The sequence below is a fragment of the Cyprinus carpio genome, chromosome A2 (assembly GCF_018340385.1).
Source record: "Cyprinus carpio isolate SPL01 chromosome A2, ASM1834038v1, whole genome shotgun sequence".
NCBI lineage: Eukaryota > Metazoa > Chordata > Actinopteri > Cypriniformes > Cyprinidae > Cyprinus > Cyprinus carpio.
The window spans coordinates 25,248,316-25,261,594 of NC_056573.1; the positions used below are offsets into that span (position 1 = coordinate 25,248,316).

The following is a 13,279-nucleotide window of genomic DNA, read 5'->3' on the forward strand; positions in this document are numbered from 1 at the left end:
TGCACGTTTCTTTAATGTTAGTCTATATTTCAGATATTTACATAAATAATGTAAATAGGCTATATTTCAGATATCTCTGACCAGTGATGAAGCAGCATATTTCCAAAAATTTAATGTGATGTATTTTGAAATAAAATAATTAATTTGTCTGTTATTTATTTATGAGCTTTGATTAGGGTGTGATATTAATATTCTCCAGTAGCTCCAGTTTAATTTTAATGCATTTTTACATAATACAAATTTCATTAAAATATAAAAAGTTAATATTATTTTTCAAGTTTATATATATATATAATTTGTATTTGATTTAATAGATTTTTTTGTTTTAATGTAGTTCAGTTGCAATTCAAGCTTATAGTACGTTTATGAGTATTTCTCTTGACTGTATTGCTTTCATTGGATTGATGATGAAGCAGCAGTGAGTCCAGTGGCCCTGATGAACATCCGGGTTTCCCGTTGGCACCGCTGCTGTGGCTCCTAGGAGCCATCTTGGACGCCGTTCAGCTTTTCGCATGTCAGTCCCTCCTGCCCCCTCCAACTGCCCCGGCCGAGGGGAGAAACCCACACGGACACACACAAGGGGGCTTCGCTTCTGCTCCAAGCGTCCAAACTCACGCTCGCACCGAGAGCTCGTCCATGCTGCTGCTGCCCGGTCAGAATGAAATGCTGGATGTTTGCGGCGGCAGGGACTTTCTTTCCGACCGGCGCGCGTCTGAGGGATACATTGTTGTTGTGAAGAGCTCGTGTTGTTACTGTAGCGGTGAAGAATTGCGCGCAGGCCCGCGGCGGCTCCTTCGCGTTCATGTGTTTCATTTCATTCTTAAATGCTTTCACGGCATAAAGGACGACGTTTATCGCCAGGATCCTCGAAGGAAGGAACATGTTTGTCACCTGGCTGACTTTTGCACTCGTCTGGTGCACAGGTAAGGCGTTCGTTTACTGAGATTTGGTTCATCTTCAATCAAAACGATAGTATCTAGTGTGGCTGGCTGTGTTCCTAAACCTAGTCAGGATGCCTATCTAGACAGCATGCTAGTTTGCAAGTGAAGCACTTGATGCTACCTATGTAGGCAGCGCGCTAGGTTTTGAGACACAGTCAGCGTTACCAAACCAGTCCACTAAGTGTTGGCTTCAATGTAACACGAATTAGTTGTTCATTCTTTATCTCACTTGGGTGTTTTGATATATTTCGTTGTTTAGGTTTGATCCAGCTCGAGTAGGTTGGTTTATAGTAGTTTGTATAATATTTCTGGATGTTAAAGGCACAAAGAACAAAAGTAAAACAGCTGGTTCGTTGAAACAATTGATCTCCACAAAACAACTTACGGTTTCACCACAACTAACGTTTGGTTTCCCAAACTGGTTTGTTTCCATTGCAGGTTTATAAGACATTTTAGATATAAAATACTAAGCATTTATAATTTTAATTCTTTAGGTGGCTGGGATTGTTGCCTTCTATATGGTCAGTGCGTTTAATCCTTGTTTGTGATCATTTGTGGACAAACATTACCTGCCAAGACGCACAGTTATTTTATATTTAAAGCATCTTTTTTCTGTTTTGTCATGAGGTGCCATGGCAGATGAGGTGTTTATTGTTCTAAACAGTAGTGCACTATAACACAATTTAAAAAATTATATTATATATTTTATAATAATTTTACATAATATTTATTGTATCATGTTCAGTGCCAGTGGTGTCAAAATTTAAAATATATACATATTATTTTAAAATTATAATAAAATATACAAAGTTGAGCATTGGTTTTAATGCGTCAGAAAGACACAGTAAAGAACAAATAAATGGTTAAACAAAAATGTTAAAATTAATAACAAATGGTTATTAAAAATAATTGTATTGTACTGAATTGAATTAAATAAGACAAGGCAAATAAAGATTAGTTTATTAGTTATACATTGGACTTTGGTTTAAGTGACAAGTTTGTTAAAATATTATTTGGGTATAATAAAAGCATCAGGCCAACTGGCATAAAAAATAAAAAGTGAATGAGCCAAAATAAATAAATAAACACAAAATAATAGAAGTTTAGAAAAGGTCCTTTTCTGTTTATTTTTGTGTAAGTTATTTTATTGACTTAATAGTGTGTTGTGTTATATGTATATGTATACACACACACACTTTTACTTATATATGTTTTTTTGTTGTTGTTGTGCATCAAATATATTCAAAACTGTCCTTTTATGTTCCTACTTTCGATTTCACTTTTAGTCCAGTCTGTTTGTTTGACCAGCAGACAAAGCATTGTGCTTTGTTCAGTTATTGATGTTGATGTATTGATTTTGATCGTTGTTTTATGGGAGCAGTGAGGAAGTCTTCTTATCCTGAAAGCTGATTTGTAATGGAGTCCTTTACGGGTGGTTGTGAGGAGGAAACCCCCTCAAAACAAAAGAGTCTTTGATACACCCTCTAGATCTGTGTGTGTGTGTGTGTGTGTGTGTGTGTGTGTCAGCTACGGGGTGAAGAAAGGTAAAATCTGGGAAAGCGCACCACAGGGGATCTTAGAAATTCACTTATTCTCTCTCTCTATGTGTGTGTGTGTGTGTGAATGAGGAAAGCGGAGTGCTGTGGGTTTTAAGTAGGGGGCTGCTGATGTAATTCGCTCTTATCATGTGACACAGTATCAGTGACAAAGAAGCCATACATTGACATATCAGTGAGTGTTTAGCTATTAAAAGCATGATGAACTTCAACTCATAACATGAGCTCTGGTGCTAAAGCTTCTGTAGCCCCTTCTCTCTGATCCTGGGTGCTTTAGTGAGTAGGTGGGGTCACGTTTGCAGGGGGAAGGGTGGCCAGAGGATATACGTCAAATTTAAAGGGACAGGCTTTGTTTTTGTTTTTTTGTTTGTTTGTTTTTTTGAAATATGTAATGTGCATAAACCTCCTTGCTTGTGTAGCCCATCAAACATTATGCATAATCTGCTTTTTTTGCTCCCTAGAAACAGAAACACAATTATTTCTATTGATTTTTTGTTAAAGTGACTAATAATAATGTGCAAGCACTGAGATTAGTTTTGTTTAGAAAGACAAGAAAAAAATGATTCAGTAATGTTAATAATAGGTTGAGCTTAGGGTTAAGTGGCATCCAAAAAAAAAAAAAATTATTGAATAAAGTCATTATTTTTGTTTTCTTCGCTTACAAAAAGTGTTCCCGTCACTTCATATAACCCAGATTGTACATCTGACGGCAGATAGAGTATTCTGACGTCGACTTTCATACCTTCTATGCACCTTGACACTGTTATTTACTTGGCAGTCTTTGGGACAGTCACAGGCCTCCCGATTTTCATCCAAAATATCTTAAATTGTGTTCCGAAGACGAACGGAGCTTTTATGGGTTTGAAACGACATGGGGATAAGTGATTAATGACAAAATTTTCTTTTTGGGGTGGAGTATCCCTTTAAGCTTCAGGTTCTGTGTCAGTCGTGTCAAAGTAAGACAGAAAAATTCTAATTGTTTGAAATAATAATTGGTAAAAAATGTGTTAAAAGATTAGACAAATAAAGATTGTTTAATAATTATAGCTTGGGCATTACACTGGTGCCGAGCATTGAGTTGTATTTAAAAAGACAAGATAAATAAAAAAAAAACTAGTTGATAATATTAATAATAATAGATTGAGTTTTGGGTAAAGTGACATCAAAAAAGACAAATAAATGTTAGTAAAAAAAAAAATAAAAAAATAATACTTAAGCATCAAGTTCAGTGCCAGTGGTGTAAAAACAACAACAAAAAACAGAAATAAATCAAATTATTTTTAAGTAATAATTGGTCAAAAAATGTATTAAAAGAATAAAGACAAATAAAAGCTTGTTTAATAATTATAGGCTAAAAAACAGTAAACAAATAAAATGATTATTAATAATAATGTATCAAGCATTGAGTTCGGTTGTATTTAAAAAGACAAAACAAATAAAGATGAATTACTAAAATAAATATGTAGAGCTGTAGGGGGGAAGGGTGGCCAGAGGATATACATCAAATTTAAAGGGGCAAGCTTTGTTTTTATTTATTTTTTAACATATATGCAATGAGCAGAAACCTTTTTGCTTGTGTTCCCTATCCAGCATTGTCATAAAATGCTATCTGACCTTAGGAGGTCTTTCTGCTCGCCTGTAATGTGGATCTTGTGCTATGTAATCATCTCACGATCCCTGACCCAGTTTTTTGTGCAAATGTGTGCAGTGATGCACAGCGTTATGGCATTGGTTGTTTTGTGGATTTGTTTTGGTTGTTTTATTGAGTTATGGAGTTGGTTGTTTCACCGGTCTTAAATCATCTACCCATGAAGCGTGTGGTTTGTGGCTGTGTGTTTTGGTCAGAGGTTTGATGGCTAGTTGAACACACACTGAGGTTTCTGTTGAGGGGGTTTTAAGTGTTTAAACATCTCATTAGGTTTTGATTGACAGGAAAATGTTGCTTGTGATCTTATAAAGTCATTTGCGGCTGAAAATGTTTGTGTAGTTATTTGTTAACTAATACCTAGATAAATACAACCACAAAGCAGCCACACTTTTAATGTCTCATGCATAACAAAATATCACACTTGTTAGCATACATTTTAAAGATGCACAAGCAAAACATTTTTCACTTGTTTCAAATCATTTGCAGTGCATCATTCGTTTGCATATATTTAGTTTTTTAATGCAAAATTTCTAAGTAAATACTGTGAATTAAAGCGATAGTCCACCTCAAAATGACAATTCTGTCATTATTTACTCAACCTCATGTTGTTCCAAACCTGTATGAGTTTCTTTCTTCTGTTGAACACAAAAGAAGATATTTTGAAGAATGTTGATGGCCTTTTCCATACTATGGCGATCAATGGCTACCAACAACTGTTTGGTAAAGAAAAGGCTTGTTTTAATCTGCTCCTATTCTGTGTTTTCTGTCAGGAGCCAGTCAGGCGGAGGTGGAGACTAGAGAGTGCGTCTATTACAATGATAATTGGCGGACGGAGAAAACCAATCAGAGTGGTTTTGAGAGGTGTGAAGGGGAGAAAGACAAGAGGCTGCACTGTTACGCCTCCTGGTTGAACTCGACCGGAACCATCCGCCTGGTCAGAAAAGGCTGCTGGCTCGACGACTTCAACTGTTATGACCGGTAACATCCTTTATATATTTATATAATGCCACTATTTGATTCGACTACCGTTTTTCATTGATATGGTGCCAAACAAATGTAGCACATCACAGTCTTTGTTTTCAAGGTTTGCCTCTTGATTTAAGAATGTTTTAAAATCCAAAGTTATTTAATTGAACATCTTGACATATTACAAGCTTAATTGGATGTAATGGTCAGAAGTTATCTAAACATACAGTTTGACCAATGTGTGGTCAGTTAGATTTTTGAATATTTTAAGTATCTTGTATCCACCAAAGCTACATTTATTTGATCAAAAATACAGTAAAAACTGATATACTATTACAATTTAAAATAACTGTTTTCTGTTTCAATATATTTTAGAATGTAATTTATTCCTGTGATGCAAAGCTGCATTTTTAGCATTATTATTCCAGTCTTCAGTGTCACATGATCCTTCAGAAAACATCATTATATGCTGATTTGCTTTTCAAGAAACTTTTCTGATTATTATCAATGTCGAAAAAAGTTGTGCTGCTTCATATTGTGAAAACGTGATACAAATTTTCTTCAGGGTTTTTTGATTAATAGAAAGTTCAAAAGAACAGCATTTATTTGAAATATTATAAATGTCTTTACGTTCACTTTTGATGAATTTAATGCATCCTTGCTAAATAAAAATAACAATTTCTTTAAGTATTAAAATCTAAATGACTCCATATCAATCAACTTTTGCGTATGATATTTGTAAATAAAATCATCTTATTTCAAACTGTTTGAAAAATAAAAGTGCATGAATAGCTTTGAAGCAGAAGAATAATAATGATAACAGAATTTTCATTTTTGTGTGGAGTGTCCCTTTAATGGCTCTGAAACCAACAGTTTCCAATATTCCCAGATTCTCTCAAGTGAAAACATGCATATGTGGGTCACATTAGACACTGATCACCGAGGATTGTAAACTGTTTTGAACTGCTGAAAACCATGGTGTTTTTGCATATGTGCTTTGTGGTTTCCTTGCAGACATCCAAGTTACTACATTTAGATTTATTTCTCTAATTTAGCAATTCCTTCAGTTAAGAACTCATCAGCCAGTGCCGTTTTACACCGACTAATTTTAGATCCACCCCTTTCATCACTGTTGTGTGTGTGTGTGTGTGTGTGTGAGCAGACAGGAGTGTGTGGCTACCGAGGAGAGTCCGCAGGTGTTCTTTTGTTTGTGTGAAGGTATTTATTTGAGTGACACACACCTGCCAGAAGCCGTCACTCCTGCAGGTAAACCAGCCTCCACATGTCAGCTCACAGCCATGTGGCCCGTTCTTCAGGTTTCTCTGGCCCAAAAATATCTGTATGTGAAATGTGCAACTTTTAATGATCTTTGGCTTTTAAATAGTCATAATTGTCAGTGATTTGTTGAATTTGTCAGTTTGTACTGATTTTACCATGGTTAAGAGGTGAAGCTTTAATGCCAAAACGTCTTTAAACCATGGCGTTTTGCTTTTATACAGTGATTGGCAATAGCAATATGATATATATTTGCATTTATTAACAATAAATTCTTCTTAGTAATATATTTTAGTTGTGTAACTGTAGGTGATGGTAGATACAAGATTTGATGCATTAATGTAAAGTTGATGCTCGGGCAAAGCTGGGTGATTTTATAATGGCTTCAGTCTAAGCAAATGTTTGTCATTTTCTTTTGTGTTTTACTTTACACCTGATTATGTTCCTCATGTGTTATTGCTGACGTTATGTTGTGTGTTTTCTCACAGTAAAGATCCAGCCTCCTCAGCCGGGGCCGTCTCTGTTGGGTGTGCTGGTTTATTCTCTTCTTCCTTTCGGCATTCTCTGTCTGGCCCTGGTGCTGGGCTGCTGGACGTACCACCAACGAAAACCACCCTACAGACACGTCGACATCGGCCAGGTCTGACAACTACAGATATCCTTGTGTCACAGTTTTCACAAAAATATGAAGCAGCACACCTGTTTTCAACATTGATAATAATCAGAAATGTTTTTTGAGCAGCATATCAGCATATTAGAATGATTTCTGAAGATCATGTGACACTGAAGACTGGAGTAATGATGCTGGAAATTCAGTTTTGCATCGCAGGAATAAATTACATTTTAACTTGTATTCACATAAAAACGATTATTTTTAATTATAATAATATTTCACAATATTACCATTTTTACTGTGTTAATGGTAAAATAAATGCAGCCTTAAAAATTATAGCGACCCTAAGCTTTAGTTTAAACCCTGAGATTATTATTGGGTTATGCTTGTAGTTTTCTGTCAGATGAGTGATTGTTACTGTTGTTGCAGTTAGATGTAATTTAGTCCCAAATATCACATTTTTGCCTCACACTCGACATGTCTTTTTATGTTACGTTGATTAACTTGTACTGCTAATAAGATACTGTTTCTTATCTGTGTTTTTAAATGAGCCTCATTTGGATTCTCTTGATTAGGGTGCTGGTCTTCCTCCACCGTCTCCTCTGGTTGGCCTGAAGCCGCTGCAGTTGCTGGAGTTGAAGGCCAGAGGGCGCTTTGGCTGCGTATGGAAGGCCCAGTTACTGAGTGAATATGTGGCGGTGAAAATATTTCCCATTCAGGTAAATATTCCATCCATGCACTTTGAAAAGAGGATTGCTTGTGTGTCTGTTCTCAAATGAATGTTGTGTGTATGGTGTTTGATTCTGAATTAATGTGTTCATTTACAGGACAAGCAGTCGTGGCAAAACGAAAGAGACATTTACCTCACCGAGGGTTTTAAACATGAGAATATTCTGCACTACATCTCAGCAGAAAAACGTGGCACAAACCTTCAGATGGAGTTGTGGCTGGTCACAGAATTCCACGAGAGGGTCAGTGAGGACTTATTTTTCCCAAAATGTCCCTAGAGAAATAACAAAACCTTACTGTGGGGTGAAATGGACCGAATAATTATATGCACCAAATAAAAACGGTAGTGTCTAAAGACATGCATATAGATATTAATTGTTGGTATTCATGTGCATCAATTCAGAATGAATAAATAAAAACCAACAATGATCAGCAATTAGTCAAAAAATATAATTGCAAATTTAAAGAAACTTACCATTGTGTATTGAAAATATTGTTGCTCTTATGGTAAAGTGCTTGTGATGATTCATAAGTGGCTTTGGATAATTGGCATTAGTTTTTCTTTCCATGTTTTACGTTTTAAGTTTTAGTAAAAATTTTGGTATTTTTTGTGTTTTTGTAATTTTTATTAGTTTTTTTATGTCTAAAGTTTTTTTTTTTTTTTCGTTTTCTTAATACATCAAGATAGTAAATAAAATTAGAAATGTTTTACAAACTAGTTGATTTAAAATAAGTTAGTTTTCTTTATATTTTAATATATATATATATATATATATATATATATATATATATATGTATGTATATTATGTATATTAATTAATAGATATTTCAGTTAAAATGTATTTTATTTAATAAAAAACAGCATAGTTTTTATTGAAAACCCTAACTGTATGCATTGCAGGGTTCGCTAACAGATTACCTGAAGGGGAACCCGTTGAGCTGGCCTCAGTTGTGCCATATTTCAGCAAGTATGTCCCGTGGCCTGGCATACCTTCATGAAGACCTTCCTTATCGAGCAGAGGGACCCAAACCCGCCATCGCACACAGGTACATGAGCCGTAGCTTTTACAACAGTGATACAGATCTAGAAGGAACCGGATCTTTGAGCATTTGATGTGCACTTTTCAAATACATTTGTAAATATTAATGCTCTTGCTGTGTAGTCATACGCAAGTAGTCTGTAGACATTGGGTGATTTGAGGTTTGTGTTTTGCAGAGATTTCAAGAGTAAGAATGTCCTGCTCAAGATGGATTTGACCGCAGTGATTGCAGACTTTGGGTTGGCTGTCTGCTTTGAGCCTGGGAAACCACCTGGAGATACACACGGCCAGGTGAGTGTCTCAAAGATGAAGCCAAGCCTTCGACTACATCTCAGTCCAGCTGCTTCTTTATATCCATGCAAAATATCTGAATGCATGCCCTGAAGTTACCTAAAAAAACAAATCCTTCTGTACCAAGAAACACTACTGCTCAGATTTGGGTTGGTCAAATTAAATGTTTTTGAAAGACGTCTGTTATGCTCACCAAAGCTGCATTTATTTGATCAAAAATGCAGTGAAACTGTAATATTGTGAAATATTATAACAATTTAAAATAACTGTTTCTGTTGTAATATTTATTTAAATGTAATTTATTCCTGTGATGGTGAACCTGAAATTTCAGTATCATTACTCCAGTCTTCAATGTCACATGATCCTTCAGAAATCATTCTTATATGCTGATTTGCTGCTCAAGAAACATTTTCTTTTTATCAGCAATGTTGAAAACAGTTGTGCTGCTTTATATTGTAAAATGAGTCTAATCTGTATTATACTTGGCACTGTACTATAAATATTGCTGCTCTTATGCTATGGTGTTAAAATATTATTAAATAAAATGACAAAGTGCTTGTGACGTTCCTTATTTGTATGTGGATTTGAATAAAAGCATCTGCTAAATAAATGCAAGAAACATGAGGCTTTTATTTTTCATTTAGCCATTTTAAGTTCAAATAAGTGTAAATTTGATACACATTAAGATGGTCTCTAAACTCCGCTGGGATGGCGGTAAAACTGTCTCGTGAATCACTGTTTGTGTTTTCTGTCCCGCCGCAGGTGGGAACTTGGCGTTACATGGCTCCAGAGGTGCTGGAGGGGGCCATTAATTTCCAAAGGGACGCCTTCCTAAGGATCGACATGTACGCTCTAGGACTGGTGCTGTGGGAGCTGGTGTCTCGCTGCACCGCCTCCGATGGTGAGTCTGCACAAACATACGGATCTCCGAGTGTGTATGCACCTCAATTTACATTTCTGGGAGTAACGTGTTGTATAATAACATAACCATAATTTTTTAATTTTTATTTATTTTAATTTCTTGATTGACAACTAAAATCAAAAAGCTCTGCCTATTCAGGGATGTGATTTTTATTTTTTTATTTTTAGTTTTTATAGTTATTGATTTCCATGTATTCTGACCTGAGAAGTATGACCCTTGTGAATTTTGAAATGGCTCTAAACAATTGCTAAACAAACTGAAAATGCTGCATTTTCTGTCACAGTGCAAAATGAACCTACACCATTTTTCTTTTTTTCTTTTGAGAATCATTTAAAAATTAACAAAAGAGAAGCTTTTTTTAAAGTCTCCCTGCTGTTTTCTTCCTAAAAAGATTAAGATGGCCATAGATATATTAGTATTGTAATTTTATTCCTTCGCCGATCACATGCTTGTGTATTGTGTGTGATGCAGCTAATTCTGTTGCTGTCTCACTCAGGTCCTGTAGGTGAGTATCAGCTGCCCTTTGAGGAGGAGGTGGGCCAACACCCTTCACTGGAAGACCTTCAAGATGTGGTGGTCCACAAGAAGATGCGGCCGGTGTTTAAAGACTGTTGGATCAAACATCCGGTGAGAATGTACTGTCAGGTGACAATAGAGAAGGTCTCCCTGCAGTTTAACATTTGAAAATAATGAAGACAGCCATAAATATTAGCATAGTTTTTTTTTTTTTTTAATGTAAAGTGGAATGTTAGAATAGCAATATTTCATATTGTTTTTTTTTTAGTAATTTTTACATTTGCATTTTATTATATTTTATGTTTATGTAATAATAAAAATAATATTATTATTATTTGACAGTCATATTGATGTATAATCACAAAATTTTAGGAAAATTGTGCAGCCTTACAAACATTGTTTTATCCGGTATTCTTTATTTAGTATCAATAATAATAATAACAATAATAATAAAGTATCGTCAAACAAATTGTGCAGCCTGAATTTTTTTTATCAGATAAATCGCAGTTTGAATTAAAATCCATTTTGAAACTGGAGGCCTGTAAATTGAGGTCCTATAAAATTCTAAAATGAATTATAACAATGTAGAAATCCTTTCAAAATCCGAGGCTTTATTTTGACCTCTTTCCCTGTGGTTCGGTTAGGGTTTGGGCCAGTTCTGCGAGACCATCGAGGAGTGCTGGGACCACGACGCAGAGGCGCGACTGTCAGCGGGCTGCGTGGAGGAGCGCATCTCCAGCATCTCGAAGACAACCAACACCATCAACACATCTACCTCGGAGTGCCTGGTCTCCATGATGACATCCGACAGCGACACGGACCTTCCTCCCAAAGAGTCCAGCACCTGAACACGCGCCTCCAAACATCAGGGACTGCGAACCACTGTGTTCATCGCTCCAGTAAATGTGAACTTTGCTGCTAATTTGATCTCTGGATCGTCATGTATTTCATTTCTTCTTGCATCGTTGGATCGCTTTCACCAGCACATTCATCTACTGTACTCTTCCGAGAGGAAGGCACACACAAAAAACCTCAAACGCGAGAAGACCGAAATCTCGGAGAGCATTCAGGGGATAGTTTCAGACTGCTGGGATATGAGCACACGTTACCTCATCGGTTTTAATGCCATTTTTATGTTGTTTTTTTGCCTTCACTCCATGAATACCTCCATCCAAAATGCTCTACCTTTGGGTTTTATCAAGACTTCGTGACGATCTGATGACTGTTACACAACCTTCCAAGAGCACACAAGGTCCTTTTTGTACTCAGTGAATTTTAGTGTAGTTTTAATGTACCCTTTTTCCCTTTGAAATGTCTTGTGGGATGTTATTTTTTGTATTCCTGGCAGTGACGGCAGTTGTCTGGGACACTGGAAGCTGAAGGCAATGGGACTGTTATGATTTGAGTTGCCTTTGGAGTGTCAGGATTGGTTTTAATGTAGCATCTGCTTATGTTGAAGTATCTGAAGTCAGACGTGCCATCATCTCCGCTGGTGTGTTTCAGCGTTCGTTGTTTCTGAGTGACAAGAGCTGCAGTTGAAGTATTAGTTCTGTGGCCGCGTGAAGACCAGCGCCGCGTTACAGGTTTGATTTCAATCACGGTTAATTGTTTCAGTGCATCAGGAAAGTGTGTGATATTTATCCACTACACTACTCAGGTAAACTCTGTGCATGTGATTGTGTGACCGCTCACTCTTACAGCAATAGTTCTCAGCAGTATTGTGAATCTCACAAAGAAAAATCTGGGTCATAAGTCATCTTAAATTCAAAATGAAAAATATAGAATTATACATTCATTAAAATTTTGCTCAGTGAAAGTAAAGCTTATTTTTAGGGCCAAGATTTTTTGCATTGCAGCATTATTTCATAGCTGTAAAGCACATCTTAGCATTTCATTAGTGTAATGGAAAACAAATATTTTAATGAAAAATATCACACATTGATTTTTTTTTATTTATATTAGTGTAAGGAATTTGGTACAAGAAAACTACCCTAAATATTTGTACAGATGTGCTTTACAAATAAACAGGCGCATCTCAATAAATTAGAATGTCGTGGAAAAGTTCATTTATTTCAGTAATTCAACTCAAATTGTGAAACTCGTGTATTAAATTCAGTGCAGAGAGACTGAAGTAGTTTAAGTCTTTGGTTCTTTTAATTGTGGTGATTTTGGCTCACATTTATCAAAAACCCACCAATTCACTATCTCAACAAATTAGAATACTTCATAAGACCAATAAAAAAAACATTTTTAGTGAACTGTTGTCCTTCTGGAAAGTATGTTCATTTATTGTACGTGTACTCAATACTTGGAAGGGGCTCCTTGCTTTAATTACTGTCTCAATTCGGCGTGGCATGAAGGTGATCAGTTACTGCTGAGGTGGTATGAAGCCCAGGTTTCTTTGACAGTGGCCTTCAGCTCATCTGCATTTTTTGGTCTCTTGTTTCTCATTTTCCTCTTGACAATAACTCGTAGATTCTCTCTGGGGTTCAGGTGTGTTGAGTTTGCTGGCCAGTCAAGCACACCAACACCATGGTCATTTAACCAACTTTTGGTGCTTTTGGCAGTGTGGACAGGTGCCAAATCCTGCTGGAAAATGAAATCAGCATCTTCAAAAAAGCTGGTCAGCAGAAGGAAGCATGAAGTGCTCCAAAATTTCTTGGTAAACAGGTGCAGTGACTTTGATTTTCAAAAAACACAATGGACCAACACCAGCAGATGACATTGCAACCCAAATCATCACAGTCTGTGAAAACTTAACACTGGACTTTAAGCAACTTGG

General features: G+C 36.1%; 1 protein-coding gene across 1 annotated transcript; it reads left to right on the top strand.

The window, feature by feature from the left end:
* The first annotated feature begins 403 nt into the window (after positions 1-403).
* On the top strand, positions 404-12,540 carry LOC109072288 (activin receptor type-2B-like). Its single transcript, XM_042712385.1, has 11 exons — positions 404-923; positions 4,916-5,123; positions 6,274-6,377; positions 6,875-7,026; positions 7,575-7,718; positions 7,827-7,970; positions 8,630-8,775; positions 8,945-9,059; positions 9,822-9,960; positions 10,478-10,608; positions 11,142-12,540. The coding sequence occupies exons 1-11, from the start codon at positions 881-883 to the stop codon at positions 11,343-11,345; spliced, it is 1,530 nt and encodes a 509-aa protein (XP_042568319.1). The 5' UTR covers positions 404-880; the 3' UTR covers positions 11,346-12,540.
* The last annotated feature ends 739 nt before the right edge of the window (positions 12,541-13,279 follow it).